This window comes from Schistocerca nitens, chromosome 6 (assembly GCF_023898315.1).
Source record: "Schistocerca nitens isolate TAMUIC-IGC-003100 chromosome 6, iqSchNite1.1, whole genome shotgun sequence".
Lineage (NCBI taxonomy): Eukaryota > Metazoa > Arthropoda > Insecta > Orthoptera > Acrididae > Schistocerca > Schistocerca nitens.
Genome location: NC_064619.1, coordinates 328,409,159 through 328,434,350, shown reverse-complemented (window position 1 = coordinate 328,434,350; position 25,192 = coordinate 328,409,159). Strand labels below are relative to the sequence as shown.

At 42.3% G+C, this 25,192-nt stretch overlaps 1 protein-coding gene and 1 non-coding gene across 2 annotated transcripts in view; one reads left to right on the top strand and one right to left on the bottom strand.

The window, feature by feature from the left end:
* Nucleotides 1-25,192, top strand: part of LOC126263346 (spidroin-1-like) — a 46,375-nt gene that overhangs the window by 7,391 nt on the left and 13,792 nt on the right. Inside the window, exon 3 of the mRNA XM_049960434.1 lies at nucleotides 4,983-5,470. Coding sequence (XP_049816391.1) covers nucleotides 4,983-5,470 — 488 coding nt within the window. The remainder of the gene's footprint in view (nucleotides 1-4,982; nucleotides 5,471-25,192) is intronic.
* On the bottom strand, nucleotides 1,137-1,243 carry LOC126191743 (U6 spliceosomal RNA). The gene has a single exon (XR_007538461.1). It is a non-coding gene; the product is annotated as a U6 spliceosomal RNA (small nuclear RNA).

The following is a 25,192-nucleotide window of genomic DNA, read 5'->3' as shown; positions in this document are numbered from 1 at the left end:
AACACGACGTAGCATGGACTCGACTAATGTCTGAGGTAGTGCTGGAGGGAACTGACACCATGAATCTCCTGGGTCGTCAATAAATCCGCAAGAGTACGGCGGAGCAGTGATCTCTTCTGAAGAGCACATTGCAAGGCATCCCAGATATGCTCAATAATGTTCATGTCTGGGGAGTTTGGTGGCCAGCGGAAATATTTAAACTCAGAAGCCTGTTCCAGGAGCCACTCTGTAGCAATTCAGGACGCTTGGGGTGTCGCATTGTCCTGCTGGAATTGCCCCAGTCTGTCGAAATCCACAATCGACACGAATGGATGCAGGTGATCAGACAGGATGCTTACGTAGGTGTCACCTGTCAGAGTCGTATCTAAACGTATCAGGGGTTCCATATCACTCCAACTGAGCACGCCCCAAACCATTACAGAGCCTCCATCAGCTTGAACAGTCCAATACTGACATGTTGGATCTATGAATTCATGACGTTGGCTCCATCCGCTCGATAGAATTTGAAACGAGATTCGTCAGACCAGGCAACATGTTTCCAGTCATCAACAGTCCAATGTCGATATTGACGGGCCCAGGCGAGGCGTGCAGTCATCAAGGGTACACGAGTGGACCTTCTGCTCCGAAAGCCCATATCGATGATGTTACTATGAGTGGTTCGCACGCTGACACTTGTTGATGGCCCAGCACTGAAATCTGCAGCAATTTGCAGAAGGATTAAACTTCTGTCACGCTGAACGATTCTCTTCAGTCGTTGTTGGTCCCGTTATTGCAGGACCTTCTTCTGGCCGCAGCGATGACGGAGATTTGGTGTTTTACCTGATTTCTGATATTCACGGTACACTCGTGAAATGGTCGTACGGGAAAATCCCCACTTCATCGCTACCTCGGAGATGCTGTGTCCCATCTCTAGTGCGCCAACTATAAGACCACGTTCAAACTCACTTAAATCTTAATAACCTGACATTGAAACAACAGTAATCTATCTGTCAACTGCGCCGGACACTTGTCTTATATTGGCGTTGCCAACCGCAGCGCCATATACTGCCAGTTACATATTCCTGTATTTGAATACCAGTTTATTTTGCGCATCAGTGTAAGTAGCTGATGTGAGACGTCAGAATGTGACGTCGCAAAAGAAATGTGAAAGCTTCACAATTTTGCTTATCATCCTTGCGTAGGGGCCATGCTAATTTTCACTGTATCGTTCCAGTTTTAATACATATACTGCCGAAACGAATACACCGCCTCGTCCATCCAGTCATGGTCCAGGACCAACTGAAATTCCCAACTTATCCACAAACTCCTCAAGTAGTACTCATGCCCATCAGCGATCACTGATTCCCGTAGGAGTTCGGGGTTGTTTGTATATCCGTACTGTAGGGATTATTGGGTCACCTCTCCCTCGTCATAAACATATGCAGTTTCTGTTCTTTCAGGCAAATGCGGGTCGAGTCCTGGTCCATCACAAATTATCAACATTCCCCATTGATACACTGCAATGTCCAAAGACAAATAATGCGTTCATTCTTTTCGTATCAGAATTTGAAATTGCTTTGAAGTAGGAAGTGGAATTTATTGAAATGAACTTTTAACATAATTATACGTTTTGGTGAACACCTTCTGTGAGTTTATTAAATTTCGGGCATGTAGCCGCACAAATAAAATTGCTTCTATTGATAATCCTGCCGCCTATCGTCCGGCCAACCTCAGAGTGAGTCGCAAGACTGGTCACAAGGTTATTTTTCTTTATTGTAATTTCATTCCCCTGCCCCATATGGGGCATGGGAGGGCTGTCAGTGGCACAATCCGTCGCTCTCTAGCCGAGTGACATGACAGCTACTACAAGAAGAAAATTATACATAGAAAGGCGATAAAAATGGGGGACATAAAAACACGGTAAGGGGAGATAATGGAGGTAAAAATACACTGATATGGAGACGTTCTTGGGGGGGGGGGGGACAATTTAAAAAGTCGACATAAAGTGAAAAAACACAGTGGGCGACTTGTAGAGCACAAAAAAGACACTGAAGTCACACACTCAGGTTAAAAGTTGGCAACAGCATTAAAAACACTCCAGAACAACACACATTAAACCCACTTGGAGAGATGAAGCACACAAGACGAAGAATAAAACTGCCAGGAGCGACCTGCCGAGGGGGAGGCCTGAGAGGATGGAAAAGGAGGGGAGAGCAAGAAGCAGCAGGGGAGGGGGCGGGATGAAAAGAATCAGGGTGTGCATCAAGAGGCAGGAGACAGGTGCGGTAGGAGATGAAGAGGGAAGACAAGGCAGAAGGGAGTGCAGAGACACTGAAGGGGACACAGGAGTGGGAGGGGGCGCAGGAGGGGAAAGCCAATCAGGAGAAGGGAAGGGGAGGAGAGGGAGCCCTGAGGAGGAGGCAGGAGGAAGGTGCGGTTAGAGTTGGTAGGAAGGGTAGATGTCAGGGCGAAGCTCATCATCCGGGAGGGGTAGATGAAGTTGCATTGGAAAAGGAGGCGGAGGGTGTGGAGATGGAGAGAGGATGGGACACAACGGCAAAGGTGCGGTAACGGGCTAAGGGTGGAGAGGAATGGAGACACCAGGGGATGAGGGGGATCGAGGTGGCAGACAGTATATAGGGGTGCGGTTGTGTTCAAGGAAAAGGTGAAGGTGGAGGAAGGGGATTAGGTCGTATAGGGTGCGCGTGGGGGACGGAAGGCGGATACGGAAGGCGAGGCGGAGTGCATGGCGTTCGAGGATTTGGAGGGCTTTATAGAACCTGGGATGGGCGGAAGTCACAAGGTGTCAAGCACGGCCTTATATGCTCCACCGCGGCAGTACTGCGCATGCGAGTCACAGACGCCGGTAGGCGGCAAAGAGATATGCTTACACACGCGGCGCCTGCGGCGAAGGCGTACAGACAGTCGATTCGCTTATCGATGTATCTTCGGCGGCGGTGACACCTTGACGACTTCTGTGCAGATCAATTACCACAAGAGCCGGATTCTATGTTTTGTCCAAATCAAAACCATTATCTCTGTTTATTAATTTATTAGCTAATCTAATCCCTGTAGCTTCCTTGAAGACAGAATCCCAAAAGGAAAAGGTGGATGTTAAAAGCTTCACATCACTGTAGTTCATGGAATGCCCTGTATCAATACAATGTTCGGTCACAGCTGACTTGTCTGACTGTGATAAGCGTGTGTATTTTCGATGTTCCACACATGTCTCATGAACAGTGAGTGTTATTTGATCTGTATATGACTACTCACAACATCCGCCTTACGAAGCAATAAGTCGCCCTTTGTTTGTATTACAATATTTACTACACTACTGGCCATTAAAATTGCTACACCAAAAAGAAATGCAGATGATGAACGGGTATTGATTGGAAAATATATTATACTAGAACTGACATGTGATTACATTTTCACGCAATTTGGGTTCATAGATCCTGAGAAATCAGTACCCAGAACAACCACCTCTGGCCATAATAACGGTCTTGATACGCCTGGGCATTGAGTCAAACAGAGCTTGGATGGAGTGTACAGGTACAGCTGCCCATGCAGCTTCAACACGATGCCACAGTTCATCAAGAGTAGTGACTGGCGTATTGTGATGAGCCAGTTGCTAGGCCGCCATTGACTAGACGGTTTCAGTTGGTGAGAGATCTGGAGAATGTGCTGGCCAGGGCAGCAGTCGAACATTTTCTGTATCCAGAAAGGCACGTACAGGACCTGCAACATACGGTCTTGCATTATCCTGCTGAAATGTAGGGTTTAGCAGGGATCGAATGAAGGGTACAAAAAAAAAATGGTTCAAATGGCTCTGAGCACTAAGGGACTCAACATCTTAGGTCATAAGTCCCCTAGAACTTAGAACTACTTAAACCTAACTAACCTAAGGACATCACACACACCCATGCCCGAGGCAGGATTCGAACCTGCGACCGTAGCAGTCCCGCGGTTCCGGACTGCAGCGCCAGAACCGCACGGCCACCGCGGCCGGCTGAAGGGTACAGCCACGGGTCGTAACACATATGAAATTAACGTCGACTGTTCAAAGTTCCGTCAATGCGAACAAGAGGTGTCCGAGACGTGTAACCAATGGCACCCCTTACCATCACGCCGGATGATACGCCAGAATGGCGATGACGAATACACGCTTCCAATGTGCGTTCACCGCGATGTCGCCAAAAACGGACGCGACCATCATGATGCTGTAAACAGAACCAGGATGCATCCGAAAAAATAACGTTTTGCATTCGTGCACCTAGGTTCGTCGTTGAGTACACCATCGCAGGCGCTCCTGTCTGTGATGCAGCGTCAAGGGTAACCGCAACCACGGTCTCCGAGCTGATAGTCCGTGCTGCTGCAAACGTCGTCGAACTGTTCGTGCCGATGGTTGTTGTCTTGCAATCGTCCCCATCTGTTGACTCAGAGATCGAGACGTGGCTGCACGACCCGTTACAGCCATGCGGGTAAGATGCGTGTCATCTCGACTGCTAGTGATACGAGGCCGTTGGGATCCAGCACGGCGTTCCGTATTACCCTCCTGAACCCACCGAATCCATATTCTGCTAATAGTCATTGGATCTCGACCAACGCGAGCAGCAATGTCGCGATACGATAAACCGCAATCGCGATAGGCTACAATCCGACCTTTATCAAAGTCGGAAACGTAATGATACTCATTTCTCTTCCTTACACGAGGCATCACAACAAAGTTTCACCGGGCAACGCCGGTCAACTGCTGTTTGTGTATGAGAAATCGGTTGGAAACTTTACTCATGTCAGCACGTTGTAGGTGTCGCCACCGGCGCCAACCTTGTGTGAATGCTCTGAAAAGCTAATCATTTGCATACCACAGCATCTTATTCCTGTCGGTTAAATTTCGCATCTGAAGCACTTCATCTTCGTGGTGTAGCAATTTTAATGGCCAGTAGTGTATTTCTCTCGAAACATGCTATGTGCTAGGCTATATCTGTGCTGTGTCGGGCTAGGAAGCGGCAAGCACTCGTCGCTGGCGTCGACGGCCTCCGTGGTGTCGCGCATGCAGTCGCCGGGCACCAAGGCGGTCTCCCGGCGCGGCCAGCAGCTGCAGCAGCAGCCGTCCCGGACCGGGGGCCGCCTGGGCGGGCTGATGACGCTCTCCGTGATGCGGCGGCGCGCAGACCGCGCGCGCAGGCAGCTCTCCAGCATCGCCTCCTCCACCTCCCAGGACGTCGACGCCGCCGAGGAGCCCGACCCCGCCGCCTCCGCCGCCACCACGACCGCCGGCCTGCGACCGGACGAAGCGGTGTACGTGACGCCCACGATGGCTTCGCCGTCCAGCGTGACTGCCACAGTGACCAGCGTGTCCAACCGCACCACCACCACGCCCGCCGCGCTCGCCTCCGCTGACGCTGCCACCCCCGCCGCCTCGACCTCCCACAAGCAGCCGATGGCGCCCGTCGAGGAGCCCACCGTCACCACCGCCGCAGCGACACAGGTACGCGCTCTGTACCATACCCCTTAAACATACGCATCTACGTCTACAATGCCTCGCAAAAAAGCAAAGCACCCACAAAGGAATGAAGAAACGAAATCAACCTTAGATGTTTAGACAACAGGGTTGTGAAGTAACAGCGATTGTTATAAAATTAACTTAGTTTTAAGAAAACAGTCTTAATCGCGTTTTGTTTATTTATTTAGTGCCGATCTGTTTCGGCCCAATGCAGTGGCCATCTTCAGGGTGAACATATGGTCGACTGCTGGTGGCGTCACGTCAACCAAGGTGTGGTAGGAGACTGGGGCCATCTTCAGGGTGAGCATATGGTCGACTGCTGGTGGCGTCACGTCAACCAAGGTGTGGTAGGAGACAGTCTCCTACCGCACCTTGGTTGACGTGACGCCACCAGCAGTCGACCATATGTTCACCCTGAAGATGGCCCCTGCAATGGGCCGAAACAGATCGGCACTAAATAAATAAATAAAACGCGATTAAGACTGTTTTCTTAAAACTATGAAATTAACCTTCACGAGTTGAGAGAGTGCGTAATGTTTATTTTATTTTATTTTACACGCCTAGTTCCATAGGACCAAATTGAGGAGCAAATCTCCAAGGTCATGGAACGTGTCAGTACATGAAACTGCAACATAAATGTAATGGCTCTGAGCACTATGGGACTTAACATCTGAGGTCATCAGTTCCTTAGAACTTAGAACTACTTAAACCTAACTAACCTAAGTACATCACACACATCCATCCCCGAGGCAGGGTTCGAACCTGCGACCGTTGCGTTTGCGCACTTCCAGACTGAAGCGCCTAGAACCGCTCGGCCACACCGTCCGGCGATAAAAGTAATAACAGATAAAATAAAATGTTTATGAACCCAAAAAGAGACAAGCCATAAGTTTATGTAAACGCATTCAACAATATAACACAGGAATAAGCTTAATTTTTCAATGGATTCCTCGACAGATTAGAAGGAGTCACCCATGAGGAAACTCTTCAGTTTCGATTTTATTTCAGCGATTCAAAATCGAGTCCAATTTGTAGGGAACCACATAGCAGTATGACGTTGCACCCTCGCTGATCTCGATGCCTGCACTTATTCGGTTTGTAAGGCTCTTATAAATGTTCAACTATCCTCTTGGGAGGCATGCTGGACCACAGCTGCTGTAACTGGTCCTTCATATGCTGGATACTGCCACTAGGATGGAGCTGACGACCGAACTGGTCCCAATATGCTCTATTGGAGACAGATCTGGGGATGTTGTTGGCCATGGAAGAAGATCTCAGCGTCATGCAGACAGTTCAAACGTTAAAATGTGTGTGAAATCTTATGGGACATAACTGCTAAGGTCATCAGTCCCTAAGCTTACACACTACTTAACCTAAATTATCCTAAGGACAAACACACACACCCGTGCCCGAGGGAGAACTCGAACCTCCGCCGGGACTAGCCGCACAGTCCATGACTGCTCCGCTTCAGACCGCTCGGCTAATCCCGCGCGGCTGGAGACAGTTCAATAGGCACTTACCATATCTGGACGAGAATTTTCCTGATGTAAAATGGCACCAAGATATTGTCCGCATGATAGGTGCCATGTAAAGGAAAACGAAGTCCGTGACGTACCACAGTTTCGTCAGAGTCCCCTCAGTCACTACCAGCTGTGACCTGGTTCCCCACAACCTGACGCTAGGAACAACACCGCTGCGTGTCCCTCATTGGAAGAATGGGGCTTCACCCTACCATCCTCATTGAAGATGGTCATCTGGCATAGAGCAGAACCGCGATTAATCATTGAGCACAACGCGACGTCCTTCATCAGCAGTCATATCTGCTCGTTTACGGCCCGATTCGAAGTGTAGTCGTTTGTGTTGTGGTGTTAATAGCAGCCTAAGCGCTGGACGGCGATTCTCCAGTCCGGCTGCTGCTAGTCTCCGATCAATGGTGCAGCCTCACGTAGAATGTTGCAGGGAGTCTATCACTTGTTCTCGGAATGCAGGCGCATCTGAGAAGGGGTTACGATGTGCTTAGTGCACAGTACATCGATTCTCCCTTTTGGTGGTCAGACGTGGTTGACCTTACCCTTGACGATGAATGTGCTTGCTCTTACGTTCCCCATGCAGTCCAACATCGGACGACTGTCACATTCCAATTCCCCGCGAATCCAGATATTGTACAGTTCGACCAGCCGGCCAAACAGAGACTCCCCTTCTAACTCTGTCAGGTGCTGATAACGCTGTCTCACAAGAGTACGCGGCATCTCCATGGCCTTCACAGTGATGACTTACCAAGCCGGTTAACAACACTAAACACGAAACCAGTAATACACACTCGTGGCCAGTCACAGAGGATCGCAATGTAATCATTTATAGACCGGCCAATGCTGTGTGCTTGTACAAAGTTACTCTGACAACCGGCCATGTCTTCTCGGTGTTTGACTTTTTTTTGTCAGGCAGTGTTTATTCATATTCTGAAGACTGAAAGAGCTCACTATCTCGTTTTTTAACTATGAACAATTTAGGTTATGCTTCGTCGTGACCATTAGTGATGTCAACTGCAACTATAAGTTAACTGTTACCAGTCACGATTATTTTACTTCCACAATTATGTGAATTAGTAGGAAATGTATGTGTTGTCGATAGACTTTGAGCTAAACTGTCGTACCGTCTAGCTGGAAAATAAATATTATTTTAGTACAGTGCTACGGTTATCAACATTATTATTTTATATGTTTTTTGTACTTGCTAGGTTCTAGACGCCATCTTTTCTCACTTCAGTATGTGACGTTATGCGTGAAGTAATTAAGATAGGAAAATCAGCCTGCGGCCACTGGAGGTAGTCTGACATTTGTATTGGTGTTCATCTTTGCAGTCAAAAACATGTCCACAAATGTTTGAATATTATCTAAGATTTTGGTTTGTTTTTGTCTTCTGCTAGTAGGTAGTACTTCAAAATCGTACCCAAAAAATACGTGTCTCGTATTAATTCACATAGGTTGATTGGTTAATTTAGGGGAGGGATGGGACCAAACAGCGAGGTCATCGGTCCCACCGGGTGAGAGAAGGGTGGGGAAGGAAATCTGCCGTGCTCTTTCAAATGAACCATCTTGGTATTTGCTTGAAGCAGTTTAGGGAAATCACGGAAAACCTAAATCAGGATCGCCGGACGAGGGTTTGAACCGTTGTCCTCCCGAATGCGAGTCTAGTTTGCTAACCACTGCGCCACATCGTTCGGTTAATTCACATAAATCCATATGATGATGGAGATTTAAACCGCTGAAAATACGATAGTTTGTGACTATTAATAGCTCACTTACAGCTTCAGTTAACAGTGAGCTCTGCTTGAATAAGTAACGGAGCAGGATGATTTTGAACTTCTGGCACATTAAACATAACCGATGGTAGATTAGGGAAAATGGTCTCAGACTGTAATTAAATGCCCTTCATTTTCTTTATATTATTTAATTGTAGTCGCCGTCCGAGGTGGCCGAGTGGTTCTAGGCGCTACAGTCTGGAACCACGAGACCGCTACGGTCGCAGGTTCGAATCCTGCCTCGGACATGGATGTGTGTGATGTCCTTAGGTTTGTTAGGTTTAATTAGTTCTAAGTTCTAGGGGACTGATGATCGCAGAAGTTAAATCCCATAGTGCTCAGAGCCATTTGAATCATAATTGTAGTCTGAGGGGAGCGACGAGCGAAAATTTGTACCAAGGCTGGGAATCGAATCCGGCTTTGGTACAAATTTTCATTCACCGCTTCAGTCTACATACATAAATCATATCTCTATAGGACCAGTAACGTCTCTGAACCTGAGTCATTTCATTTGCTGAGGCTATTTCCTTTTTCACAAATTACTTTTGAAACTGCATTGTCCATAGGCCATCAACAATGGAAAGTTTAAGTATAGAATCCATGACATTATGTAGTCCGCTTCAAGTCCGCTTAAATTATGTATTAATAATATGCTCATTAAACAGGTCATCGCCGGCCGAAGTGGCCGAGTGGTTCTAGGCGCTTCAGTCCGGAACCGCGCGACTGCTGCGGTCGCAGGTTCGAATCCTGCCTCGGGCATGGATGTGTGTGATGTCCTTAGGTTAGTTAGGTTTAAATAGTTCTAAGTCCTAGGGGACTGATGACCTCAGATGTTAAGTCCCATAGTGCTCAGAGCCATTTGAACCATTTGGACAAACAGGTCATCCAATTTACTTTACCTTGGTTACACTCTCTCATATTTTGAAAATCTCAACATTGGGATGAATTTAATAGAATGTTTAGTACGATAAGTGAAATACTATGAAGCAAAGTGAGGAAAAAAACAATTCTGACGTTCTAGAAGACAATGCCGGTACCGATGAGCGGGGTTGATGTGTGGGGCCGCACTAGCAACGACGAAAGTAGAGTTCAAGTCTCCGAAATGCGAATTCTTCGATCAGTTTTGGGGGTGTCATAAAAGGACGAAACGAGAACTGAAAACATGTGGCAAACATGCAAGATTTACAGCGTAAATCGCAATATCTTACAATATTATCAAAATTGGATGACTCATATAGAAATGAGACTGAAGAACGTTTGCCATAATCAGTCTACAAGAAGATGCCTAGAGGGTTCCACAGAGCGGGAAGACGAAAGAAAAGTTGAAAAGATCATTTGTGAACTTATCATCAGATCGAAGGAACTAATGCATGATATGGTGATGTTGATGATGACGATGAAGATGATGATGGTGAAGAAGATGATGATGAAAATAATGATGAAGATGGTGATGTGTAGAATATAATGTTATCGTCAGGCTGTTTAGGAAATGAATGAAACGTGGCAGATTAACAGGTCAAAGCTACTGTTTAACTTACGTGCGGTAACTGCGACCTACGACATATCCTCCCCATACAGTTATGAATTTAGCATTAAAGTGAAACATGGACAGCTGATTCTTAAAGATTCAAACAAGAAGCTTGCCACTTCAGTTAATGCTGTTAAACTCTAGGACAAAGGCGACAATGCTCTGATTGACACAATAGTTCGTTTATAGATGTTAATTTATTCCTGTGGCAGTGTCTGACTCAATCTGATCGTCAAACTAAAACCTTTCCTAATCTTAGGTAATGCTTCAAGATCAATATAACTCAGCTACGTTGAATACAGCAGTATAAAAACGCTGATTGTTTTACAATTCGCTAGACAAGCTATAATACATATTATGCTGCTAACACAGCAATAAAATACATAACACAATACATGCAATAGCTGCACTCCGTAACCTTATATGTGTTAATGAAAACAATTACTTGCGCTTATTTAACTTTGAACGCCATGGCTTCCTTGTAACAAAATTCAGTGGTTCATATTAATAATTTTTTTAAGCACAATCCGAGTACATGCTATGGAAAAGTAGGTTTCAGATTAGATTGTAAAACTTATTACAAACTAGCTGTGGAATCCAGCATTGTCTGGGTATTTATTTATAGCTGTACCTGAGACATCGTACAAGTGGAATTTATTTTGCCTTATAAAGCTTCTTTGATTACAATTTAAATAGTACGATTGTAGACAAGAACAAAGAGCTTGTCTGGTTCACTAATGCGGGAGAGAGCCATGCGGAGCCACCCACGCGAAAGACATCTGATTCTGAAGACCACACCCGCAACATGCGGCGCCTGAACTTCTGCTTTGTTTATGGTCATGACATAACACAAGCCTTTAGGAACTGTACACATTTAAAGAGAAATCTGAAATTGTTAGGAATAAATGGGATTCGATGCGTAAAATCTCGTTCGCCTACACCACTTCCCATCAAAATTACCGCTTTCGCGGTGTTACATTGGAGAGAAGTAACTTTAGGCCTCTGAGAGTGGAGGTTTCTGAGGAGCGAGGTAATGTATGGCGCTCTCGATCAGAGTTACGTCGTGGCTCACTTTCAGGAGTAGTTTCCAAAGAACGAGTTAAAGCCTAATGTTCTGAAGCCGCAGAAAGTCTCGCCTCACGATCTTTGTTGGATTCTTGAGACCGTATAGTCCTCAGTATTTTAGCCATTCTGGTGTATTCAGGAAGACTCGACCCTTTTCTAAGCATTTTTATTTGTAAGCGAAAAATAAATATGTTATGAGTAGGCACCCAAATCAAGCAGCAAACTTAATAAATTCGTTTTTATCAGCAAATAATATTAATAAAACCTATTGGAAGAAGCAAACCAATGTCGTTAAGTTTTTAACACACCAAACCAAATCAGTAAATCCATATATCCTAGCCTAGTAAATTCACTGTTTATATTCGTAAAGACAAGATTGCGGCGTTTAATTCATGTCACCGACATGAACTTGCGAAAACAGATCCGTCACTGAGCTAAAAAAAAAAAAAAGAAAGAACATCACAGCATCACCAATTAGTCATTTGGTCTACTACGAAACTAACAGCGTCATTTACTGATTCTTTGGTGCACTGCGCCGTGATAATTAAGCGGCGTGAAGTACTAAGGTGAGCAGACGATTCTGGACAAAACTTTAAATTACAATATCTTTTTCCCGTGTTCCGGCTTCGATGCAATAAAGCCTATATATTGCCCCGAGAAGTTATCTGAGAAAACACCATGGAAATTCTAGTACTTTCGGAGAGTAGCGTTTTCACACAAACATACACATCAGTTTTACAGTTTTGTTATTACTGGCATAGATACAGATATCAATAAAAGCTTTAAGGGAACGCTGACTTACAGTTATTATTGTAATCTTAAGGCCAAAGACTGTTTAATGCAACGCTCAGCGCTAGTCTATCCTGAGCAAACATCTTCATCTCTGCATTAACTTCTTCAATTTACATCCATTGTAACTTGCTTTCTATAGTCACGCATTCGTCTACTTGTAAATTCCCGCCCCCCCCCCCCCCACCCCCATCCCCTACTTTTTATTTTTTTAGTCGTGTCATAAAATATCCAGCATTCTTCTTTAGTACCACGTATCAAAGCTTCATTTCTTTTCTTGTCTGAACTCTTCATTATTCACTTTTCACTTCCACATACGCTACAATTCAGATTAATACTTTCAGAAAAGACTAAGGGATTCAGATTTGAGATGATTACATACAAAATCTTGACGGAGTCGCACTTCGAATGTTAGGCTCATCACTGCAGTTATATACAAGAAACTGCAGTTGTTTTCTTTCATAAACTACTCACCCTCATATGCCAACGAAATTCTCTTCGGCGATATCCTAGTAAAAAAAAAATTCTGCCTTCTTTCCGAGACTGATTCGAGTAAGACCTCAGACACTGGACAACGCTAACTTTGTTATCATCAAGGGTAACGAGACACCGGCAAAACCCAAAGTGTTGCTTGGCAGCGGGTGCTTGATGTTACTACAGATAGGCACGTCGTGATTACAGTGCAGACTAGAGGAAAGAAAGGAGGGAGGAGAGAGAGAGAGAGAGAGAGAGAAAGAGGGAGAACACGCAGGCACCGACCTCACGAGAACCAGTTTCCTTGTCGATGGATATGATGAAATTCTTCGCCTCTTCTATTCTTATTGAAATTTGACCGGGAAAGTAGACTGAAAACACTTTACACTCATTAATTTCATATTTTAGACGGCGCCAATAGCTCCTATGGAGCTACATTAAAAAAACCTATACTAAAACAATTTTAAAGTCAGATTTCAATACATCATATAGACCTCGTCGACGTTATTACATGTTGGAAAAAAAAAAAAACGAAAGTAGAAAGATGATTCTCCGTAACCTATGTGACAAGATGATAATCAGAAGCTGACCAGTCAGCAAAAAACATTCAACTATGGCAGACGATTGTGGAAGATCTCTTGCGCAAATTGAGACAAATTTCGTGCCGTGGAAGATAGTGAGATTTGAGAAGGACACTACGGTTCAGAAAGTGTACTAGAAAGTTACTACCGAAGCAGAGAGAGCTGCACAACAGATCAGAATGGAACAACATTGCTGCTGACAAACAAAGGCTGAACGAAGAAAACATTGTGCTGACAAACAAAAGCTGAACGAAGAAAAACAAGTCTAACGACCTCTACGTGAGAAGTGTTCAATGTATTAGAAATGAAATTATTACTTGCCTGGACGCCAAAAAAGGCTGAGAATTTTTGAATCCACATAAAATCAGTCGATTGTACAAAATCATCTGTCTAGATACTGAATGATCATGATGCCACCGTCACAGAAGAGGATTGAATGAAGGCAGAAATACTTAAAATATACTTAATTCTCTTATACAGGCTGTAGCAGCTTAAGATGCACCAACGCATATACATAGAAAATGAATAAATATATCGAGAAGCGGTTTTCGCCAACTTATATCTGACATCGCAAATTTCCTGACGTTCGTAAGATACTTTTATCGTTTATAGTCACCGAATTACAACGCCGACGACCTTCTTTTTTTCTAAAGGAACTATGCAGCTTTTTTCTGTGGCATTTGAAACAAGCTTCTAAGGGAACTTAAACGACATAACCTGTACGGGACTTGAACATACACGGAGGTGACAAAAGTCATGAAATACCTCCTAATACCGTGTCGGACCTCGTTTTGGTCGGCGTAGTGCAACAACTTGCGGTGACACAGACTCAACAAGTCGTTAGAATTCCTCTGTAGAAATATTAAACCATGTCGTCTCTATAGCCGTCCAAAAGTGCGGAAGTGTTTCCGGTGTAGGTGCACGAGCTGACCTCTTAGTTGTGTTCCATAAATGTTCGACGATGTCGGGCGATCTGGGTGGCCATACTATTCGCTCGAATTGTCCAGAATGTTCTTCAAACCAATCGCGAACAATTGTGGCCCGGTGATGCGGCACATTGTTATCCACAAAAATTACGCCGTTGTTTTGAACATGAAATCCAAGAATGGCTGCAAATGGTCTCCAAGTAACCGACCATAACCAATTCCAGTCAACGACCGGGTTAGTTGGACCAGAGGTCCCAGTCCGTTCCATGTAAACAAAGCCCAAACCATTATAGAACCATCATCAGCTTGCACAGTGCCTTGTTGACAACTTCGGACCATGGCTTCGTGGGGTCTGCGCCACACTCGAACCCTGACATCAGCTCTTACCAACCGTAATCGGGACTCATCTGATCAGACCACGATTTTCCAGTCGTCTAGGATCCAACCGATATGGTTCACGAGCCCAGGAAAGGCGCTGCAGGCGATATCGTGCTGTTAGCAAAGACACTCGCGTTTGTCGTCTGCTGCCATAGCCCAGGATATATTAATCGTACGTCCCATATTGATTTATGCAGTTATTTAATGTGGTGTTGTTTATCTGTTAGCACTGACAAGTCTATGCAAACGAAGCTGTTCTCAGTCGTTAAGTGAAGGCCGTCGGCCACTACAGTGTTTTTGGTGAGAGGTAATTGTTAAAATTTGCTATTCTCGGCACACTCTTGACACTTTGGATCTCGGTATACTGAATTCCCTAACGATTTCCGAAACGGAACGCCCAATGCGTCTAGCTCCATCTACCATTCCGCGTTCAAATTCTGTTGATTTCCGTCGTGCCGCCGTAGTCACGTCAGAAAACTCATCATATGAATCGCCTGCGTATAAATGACAACTCTGCCAATGGACTACCCTTTTATAACATTGTACGCGATACTACCATCGTCCATATCTGTGCATATTACTATTCCACATGCCGGCCGCGGTGGTCTAGCGGTTCTAGGCACTCAGTCAGGAACCGCGCGACTGCTACGGTCGCAGGTTCGAATCCTGCCGGGCATGGATGTGTGTGATGTCCTTAGGTTAGTTAGGTTTAGGTAGTTCTAAGTTCTAGGGGACTTATGACCACAGATGTTGAGTCCCATAGTGTTCAGAGCCATTTGAACCATTTTATACTATTCCATGACTTTTGTCACCTCAGCGAATAGTATGAAGGTAACAGCACTGCAAAACCTCTGTCCTGCCGTCAGGAGAAGAGGTTCCACAAACGTGTGTGTGTGTGTGAATTCCTAAGGGACCAAACTGCTGAGGTCATGGGTCCCTACACTTATAAATTACTTAAACTAACTTATTCTAACTTATACTAAGTACAACACACATCCATGCCCGAGGGAGGACTCGAACCTCCGACGGGAGGGCCCGAGCGATCCGTGACATGCTGCCTTAAACCGTGCGGCTCCTCAAACGTCTGCCCTATTTCACCAAATGTAAGAAAACCACGTAACTCAGGTACGTTTCGTGTGTTTATTATCACGGCCATCATACCTAGTGCTCAAATTGTTGTCCTTGAGTACTGCTACGCGCTATGAAGTGATTCTGAAAACACAATACTGCACGTTGAATTTCATCTGCAGTTGTCTGCTCCACAGGCCCGTGTTCGGGAGTCGTTAGTGTTCCCTAACAGAGCTCTGGTGAGTATGCAAAACTTTTTGCATTTCCAGAACAAGCGTTCCAATGCTCCCCGAATGTCGTCTTAAGAGGGTCTGTCATTCCATGTGCAGAATGGGGGGGACATCCGTCATGTTAGCACCACACTGATTGCCTTACGGCAAGTGGGGTCTTCCAATAACTGCGTCAGCAGCATATCTTAGGAATTCGAGGTTCTTTAGTGTATTTAGATTCCCATCAACAAAACAGAGCCAATGATATGGATCTTGAAAAACACGCACCAAACGTTGACATTCGAAGTCCACTGTTTTTATCCACTTCTTCCAAAAATGGTTCAAATGGCTCTGAGCACTATGGGACTCAACATCTTAGGTCATAAGTCCCCTAGAACTTAGAACTACTTAAACCTAACTAACCTAAGGACATCACACACACCCATGCCCGAGGCAGGATTCGAACCTGCGACCGTAGCAGCCTCGCGGTTCCGGACTGCAGCGCCAGAACCGCACGGCCACCGCGGCCGGCCCACTTCTTCCAGTCAGCGTGGATTTTCAGCTGACGATTATTCCATATTGCGAAGAGTGACTTGTCTATGGTTTGTAAACGACGCCTCTCCCTTAAACAAATGTTTGTATAGGTGTGCCGCAGCACCTCGCAGTTTTCGTAAATAATATTCGGAAAACTGTAAACAATTTTTGAAAGTCATTGCCATGAAGATTAGATACGGTGAAATGTGAAGAGGATGAAACACGATGGAATGTAGTGTTGGCAGAACACTTGTTTGGTTAATCCTTCTCGTACTTTCGAGGTGCGTCTTACTGACATTTGCATTTTGTGTTGCTGCTGCTAAAATATTAGTTTCGTTTCTTTCATCAATTGCTCTACTTTTTCCTTGCCATATTTATTCCTCACACGCCCGCAAAAGTTTTTATGATGCCCCGCAGGAGGAGAGAGGTGGAAGACTGAATTTTCTTGATGTACTAGTTTTCAAGAAAGAAGACTATGGCTTGGGCCACACTATTTGTCGAAAACGCATTCACATAGACCGCTACCTACACCGGGACTCAAACCACCACCCACAATAAAAGCGAGGCATCATAAAAACGTTGGCGGGTAGAGCAAGAAAAATCTGCGAACTAGAACTGCTGCACGCAGAATTAAAACATCTCACCAATGCATTGCTGAATAATGGTTATGCCTTTGCTGGGGTGAAAAAGGTTGTAACCTCCCCACAATAATTTAAAATCATTAATATAAATAAATATCGTCATTCAGTGTAACCTGCCCACAAAATTCTTTCTGATTTAATCTAAGCTCAAAATTCATTCACATTTAGTGTAAGCTCAAAACAGAAAAATTCCTAGACCTCTCAACAGTAAAAATTATAATTATGTCGTTCACATTCAGTGTAACGTCCCAATAAAAAATGAATTCAGTAACCTGGTAATAAAACAATGTAACTAACCTCTCAATTAAATTGTCGCTCACTTATGACTTTTCAATAATTCACTGTGAATTTAATCTGGTAAATTTTGGACGACAGCAGTGCTGCGTCATGGACCTGAAAGATCATGCTGAATAAAAAAAGGAAAAATTCTTACCTCAATGGAGTCGCCGGATATATCTGCTCTTACAATTAATTTTTCCGGCACAGCTCTGTGCAATGCTGGCCGACCTATCTGTCATTTATGAAAGGAAGCAACTGATTTTTCTATTGCAATAATCGGGATGATCATGGATGGGAGAAATTAGTAAATTCTTTAAATTGAAACGAATGGTTGTTAAAAGTTACTTTTTATGAGGAAGATTATTATTACGAGAGTTTTAAAACATTTACATGCGACTTGAGATAACATTACTACATATGCGCGAGGCTGCTTTTTACCTTATACAATAATACTCAGGCTCCGACATCGCTGCACCGCGACCGGGCCAGCCAACACGATACACCATACCAGACCAGAGCAGACTCCAGATTAGCAACAACTCACTGCTACAGCTACACAGTTCCTACTGTAGTCAACACTGCTCTCTGGTCAGAGATTTTCTTATACCTTGCATATCGCAGGCAGCGCATGAGCAATACATCGAAATTACATCTGCTCGGACCTCTTACAAGGTGTTAAGACCAACGCGGAGAAATCATAGCGATGCTCAAGCGCCGGTGAAATCGAAAGTTTTCTTGCATTTCATTAAGGACGTTACTGACCGTATAGGGAAAAATTTTGAAAAAGCAGGAAATCGCGGTAATATACAAACTCACCCGGAAGATACAAGATCACCTAAAATCGGCCAAGCGCTGAAAAAAGCAGGAATTTATAGGATTCCGTGCAGTTGCGGAGAGGTGTACGTGGGTACTACAAAAAGAATGGCCAAAAAACGACTAGAAGAGCACAAGAGCAACTGCAGAAGAGGGGAGACTGACAAATCAGGTGGTGCGGAATATGCTTTGCAGCCAGGAGACCACCATATTCATTTTGATAGGACTCATTTACTGTCCACCGCAAGCAGATACCATGAAAAGCTATACGGAGAGGACATAGAGATTGTAAAACACCCCAGGAATTTCAGTAGGACGGAGGAGGGCGTGAAATTGAATGACATCGGGATTCCGGTGTTGAACAAGATGTGTAAAGTCTTTCACCATGGGGTGATAATAACAGCGGACGACGGCAGTCGACAACGGCCAATTGCGCTCGCACATTCAAAACTCACGACGCTACGCAACTGGCCGGAAACACGCGGAAGCCAGCAAGGGTGTGAATCGGACATTCAAAATAGCAACAACTTACTGCTACAGCTACACAGTTCCTACTGCAGTCAACACTACTCTCTGGTCAGAGATTTTCTTATACCTTGCATATCGCAGGCAGCGCATGAGCAATACATCGAAATTACATCTGCTCGGACCTCTTACATAACCCTCCACTGGGTGGGGGGGCAAAAATTTGGCAGCGATGGTGAGTCAATTGGACTTGCCATGAGCAACAAAATTTTCTAAAATCTACTTAATTAACTAAGTTTACAGTCACAGAGTATATATATATATATATATATATATATATATATATATATATATATATATATATATATATATATATAAGTGCAGAACATGAAATAGAGTGCACATGTGCCGAGTACAGAACATATCAAGCAATGACAAAACGTATATGCAATGAGTACAAAACACATTAACAAATGACATAAAGTGCACACACACTGTATATATTTTTTACCATTTTACAAGAACTAGGATACGCAATGAGTACAAAACATATTAATAAATGACATAAAGTGCACACGCACTATATATATACCGTTTTATAAGAACTAGGAAAGGAAAGGGAAGGATTGCATCATGGTTGTAGCACTGTAGGTTGCACGTAGCTGCACTGAAAGTCCATATCTTTCTACAGAAGCACAACACCAAGTGAGACAATCTGAAGTTCTCTTCCCTGAAGTATTAATCAGTGTAGCCAAGACACTGAAATGTCGTATTAATATTCAATGTTATCATTTTGGTAGTACATTAGGTACACCAAACAGTGGGACCATAATAACATCTCCATCGTTCAAGGTGGTGGACAGCATGATGTGTCAACACCACATTCTTGTAAGGTACACCAACGTAGAATTAGTGCAAAAACCAAATATAGTGCTCCATGATCATGAGGATAGACAGGACAAACGGATATTGCAGTAATTTCTGGTAATTAGGCCAGAAGGTGAAGGACATTAAGTCTTATGCTAGTCATAATAGAGAATTACACTAGTCTATCAACCGATTTGAGTAATTGTTGGCACTCATTGCCTAGTTACTAAACATTTCTGTACTATTTATGGAGTATTACAGAACATTATTCATAAGTCATCTGATTACACTAAATATTGGCACTCATTGGCCAGTTACAAACCATATTTATACATTGTTCAGAAGTCATCATTCAAATCAAGAGTTAATTAATGGCATAGCATTAACATAATTCATCTAGTTATAGTAATCATTGGCACTCATTGGCCAGTTGCAAACAATTTTTATGCATTATTCAGAAATGATCATTCAAAGCAAGAGTTAATTAATGGCATAGCATTAACATAATTCATCTAGTTATAGTAATCATTGGCACTCATTGGCCAGTTACAAACCATTTTTATGCATTATTCAGAAGTCATCATTCAAAACAGGAGTTAATGAGTGTAACATTAAGCTACTGGTATTCATATATGATTTCATGTAAGTGATATAAGACAAATTTAAAAATATAAAAAAAACAGTGGCATTCATTGGCCAGTTACAAAGTATTCATATACTTTTATAAAACATTATTCAGTATTATTCAGAAGTCATCATTAAAAATGAGAGTTAATTATTGGCATAGCATTTAACATTATTCAGTATTATTCAGAAGTCATCATTAAAAATGAGAGTTAATTATTGGCATAGCATTTATAGAGTATAACAAAAATATTAATTACAGAAATTATTGGCATAGCATTTATGCATTATTACAAAACATCATTCAGTATTACTCAGAACTCATCATTCAAGTGACATAGGACATATTTAAAATGTAACACACTATAACTATTACTCAAGGCCTGTGGTTAGAAAACATCATTCAGTATTACTCAGAACTCATCATTCAAGTGACATAAGACATATTTAAAATGTAACACACTATAACTATTACTCAAGGTCTGTGGTTAGAAAACATCATTCAGTATTACTCAGAACTCATCATTCAAGTGACATAAGACATATTTAAAATGCAACACACTGCAACTATTACTCAAGGTCTGTGGTCCAATAATACATAGACATAATGTATTCAATACATCTGAGAAATCTGCATTATATTTAGTACTATAAATATCTCTTAAACTAGTAGCATTATTTGGGACTGGTAATACATTTTTTTGTGCAAGCAATGCATTGCGTTGGGATCGATAATTAATTGCTGGGGCATGATAATATTTGCTTTTGACTTATTGCCGCAAATAAGGATTAGTAACATCATTCGTCATGAGTCAGCTGTAGCAAGGTTATGAAACAAGTAGAGTATATGTGATCACATTCATGAATGACACACACAAATGGGTAAAAAAATGGAAGTACTAGAACAGGTTTAATGACTAACTGCTTATAGCACATTAATTTCATGAATAGCTTCTCCTGGAAAAATACAAAATGGATTATTGAGCTGAAAGAAGAAACGCATATTATGCTGAAAAGTAGTTAACTTCGAATTAACAGGTAATGAAACGTGTACTCAATATGTATGTACTCTAGCTGTCCTTTCCAAAACATTCAGTCATTATACCATGCGATATAAGACATACTGTCAAAACGAACTGCAACAAATACTTAAATAACTACATAGCATCTCTTAACTAACAGTAAATATATAAACTTCATCATTATCCTCATCTGCAAAGAAAAACTTCATTATTCATATTACCATAACTTCATTACTATCATCACCTGCAAAGAAAAACCTCATTATTCATATGAGCATATTCTTCATATAACTATTCATCATCATTCATTATCATCTGCAAAAAAGACAATTCATTATTCATTATTCATATTACCATTTACTTCATACAACTATTTATAGTATAGTGTTTCTTATTTCTAGCTTATTTCATCACTAAAACTAAGATGTGTAGTTCTGTCTGACAGCCTGCATCAATCGCCTCGTATTCTGAAAGAAAAAAAAATTAGTTAAGACTGCTATCATACGATGTGTATAGTATATTCTTGTTAATGCTTGTTAATTCTGATCCATTTACTCTTCATAACACGGTATTCCATTTTCTTTCGTTCATTCCGAAGGTCAAATTCCCATTTCATAGTAATCCACTGTGGTTTGTTTAATTTATTTCTTTTACACGTTATTGCTTTCTGAAAATGATGAATAAGGATTAATATCTTGCATTTAAATTATATACCCATTAAATAAAAACTTGTTTCTAGCGATATAATTAAGCATACAGCATAGCATGACAGAAAACATATTATGTCGAAAACATAGAGAGTGTTCAGGTGCAAAAATGTACACGCAGTCTCATAATGCAGTAGCCAAAAGTGTAGAATAGTCAAGATATTGAGATATCATAAGGAAAAATGTTAAAGTCAACTGGTGTTTGTTATATCTTAAAGATTTCGTAGTGCATACAAACAAAACAGGAAAACAATCATACATACACGAAAAATGGAAAATGTGCACGGTCTGATATATAACGACAAGAAAAGCGACCTGCTAACCTTACCTTGCCGGGCACTTGCCAGGAAAAAATACGATAATCATCAGTAAGTGTTCATATAAATATCTGCAAATGTCATTACAGTGCGACAAATCATAAAGTATGTTCATTCAATGAAGGGTTTAATATTGGAGACATGGTGATTGCCTTTACTTTTTCTGGTTCTCAGAGTTTCGACGTGTACTACATTGGGGTGAGGAATGCTGCGAATTCGATACGGACCTGCGTATAAAAGCTCAAATTTACTGCATCTACTCTTTCCTCTGTTAGATAAATAATGTGTGCGTACTAATATCTTCTGTCCAATGTGAAAGTCACGGCGAGTACAAACCTGTTTTTGCTGTCTTCTCCGGTGCTCTGCGGCACGTTTGATGTTGTTCAGCGCAATGTCAATTATTTCATGGTGTCGTAGTCGACGAGATGTAGGAAAGGATACTAATTCTTTAATTTTGTGAGGTGGTTCAACATTTTTCAGTATAACTGTTGGAGATAACATAGTAGATTCATTTGGTATGGAGTTAATTACATCCTGGAATGACAGAATGTGTGTATCCCAATCAATATGTTTTTTATAGCAGTATATTTTACATAGTTTACCAATTTCTTTCATTAGTCGTTCACAAGGTTCGAAGAAGCGTGATACTTGGATATATAGATCGGAGAAATGTTTCTTGTTCGTAACATACGTGTCCATATAGCAGATCGAAACTGTGGTCCATTGTCGGAAATTACTTTCAATACATGCCCTACATGAAATTGAAAATGTTTTACAAATGCTTTCGAAACAGATTTAGCAGTAGCTTTGCATAACGGAGTGAAGGTAACAAATTTTGAAGTGAGTTCAACAGCGACAAAGATGTAGCAAAAACCTCTATTAGATCTCGGAATCGGACCAAAAATGTCTACAGCGGCCATGTGTCTCAATTTAACAGGTACAATGGGATGTAACGGAGGAATATGTGAGGTCGTGTCTGACTTAGCTTTCTGGCAGATTTTACATGACGCTAAAACTCGTCGAATACGTTTCTCCATGTTGGCAAAATAACAGTTCTGTCTCAGTATAAGAAAACATTTTCTGGCTCCGTAATTTGCGTAACTTAAATGAGTATACCAAATTAATTTGTTAACAAGCTCGTCAGGAATGCATAGTAACCAATTGTTGCTGTCAGGGTGAGAGCGGCGAAACAGAATATTATTGCGTACAGTGTAATGGTTTCTAATGGTAACATTATTCCTATCTTGCCAAAGCTGTTTAATTTATTTCCGCACGTTGGCTTTGCTCTGCTCTTGTGCTATATCTCGTAATGACGACGAAATGAAATTTTCAAATGCAACTTGTTGAATATACATGACGCTAAACTTTGCTTGGCAGAAGTTGGTTGCGATGTCTTGCTGATTGTTGCTGAGAGAACGGGATAGTGCGTCTGCTACAATATTTTGCGTACCGGGAATATGAACAATTGTAAAATTAAATTCCTGTAAATAGAGTTTCCATCTGCTTAACCTGTCATGTGTAAATTTTGCTGAAAGTAAAAACTGTATAGCTCTATGATCCGTGTAAACGGTAGTGTGTCTTCCATAAAGAAAATGCCTAAATCTCGCAAATGCCCATACAATACATAATGTTTCAAGTTCCGTGACAGAATAATTGCGTTCAGCAGGTGACAGAATGCGACTCGCAAAGGCGATGTTTTTAATTGCTGTAGAACCATCTTCTTCAATTTCCTGAAAAATGTGTACGCCTAAAGCGGTGTTAGAACTGCCGGTGGCAATGGAAAAATTTCTAGTAAGATCTGGGTGTGATAAAAGAGGTGCGTTCAACAAAGCATGTTTTAGATTAACAAATTCATGTAAAAGTGTGTCTCGGATGTCTTCAAAATTAATAACATTTTCGTGAACAAGATTCTGTGTGTCAAACGTATTGCTTACGATGCTGGAAGATGCAACCTGTACTGTATCTATTCAAATTCTTTCTGACGTGCTGTTATTCGCGGGAGGATGCTGTGGCATTTCAACTATTTGTACTGTTCTGTTATTTCTTCCCGACGTATTACGTTCGGGATGGTACCGACTGTCTGGTTCATTCATGATAATCTGTTGTAGCGGATGATTCTATTGCTGGTAAGACCGACTATTACGCTGAAAATTGTGCTCATTACTTTTACGTCTGTCATAATAATCATTGCTACACGGCGCATTGCGATATGAGTTGAAATGGTGTGTTTTCTGTACGTAGTGATTTCCTTGCTGCTGTGCGTTACTATTTGGCGGAGCCCACGCTATATGTGTAGGCGGTGAAACATTAAAGATTGGTTGACCTTGCAAACCACATTGTTGGTTAGGTATGCTAACCGGCTGGCTTTGATGCTGTTGCGGGGAAAACCCTCTATTGTTGCCAAAATGCGTCTGCGATAGCTGAAAATTTTGTACATACTGATGATTAAAATTTTGTATGTTATTAAAATTATGCTTGTATTTCTTTTCATTTCGGGAGTCTCTAATGAAAATTGTCACTTTCGGTAAAACTTGTCATGTCAGGTTTTCTTTACTCATTCTTAATCCTAGATAGATCGATAGTTGAAGAGCTGTTTTGATAGATATAAATGATAGTAAAAGAGAAGGCAGCAGTGCAGAAAACTAAAGATGAAATAGCACTACTACGGCTAGGGGGCCCTGTGCACGCTACGGCACATTTTCATCGAAGCGTAATGAATCCCCTGAGGTCACTTACGCGCTGCAAATAAATTTTAGTTTCTGCATTACAGGCAATGCCGGTGAAAATTCAAAAACAAATTGTCGTATCCAGTCCAATTCTAGTTTCTGCATCACAGGCCAAGCTGGTGAAAATACGAAAGCAAATTGTCGTATGCATTCCAAAGCGTGACTCTGTGTTCTGTCATTATTAAGTACCTTAAATTTTTTCACGGTTAGAAAGTGCTTATAATCAAAATTGTCTTCTCTAAATGTCTGAACTGGTTCAGGATTGTATGATAATCCATTTGTTTGTCTCTGTTCGGAATCTAACTCACGTACTCTCTGTAAATTACCTAAGTTACACTGGCTGTGTGAGTGTGAGAAATGTTCAGAATTTGGCGTATGCTGTGACGTGTTAGA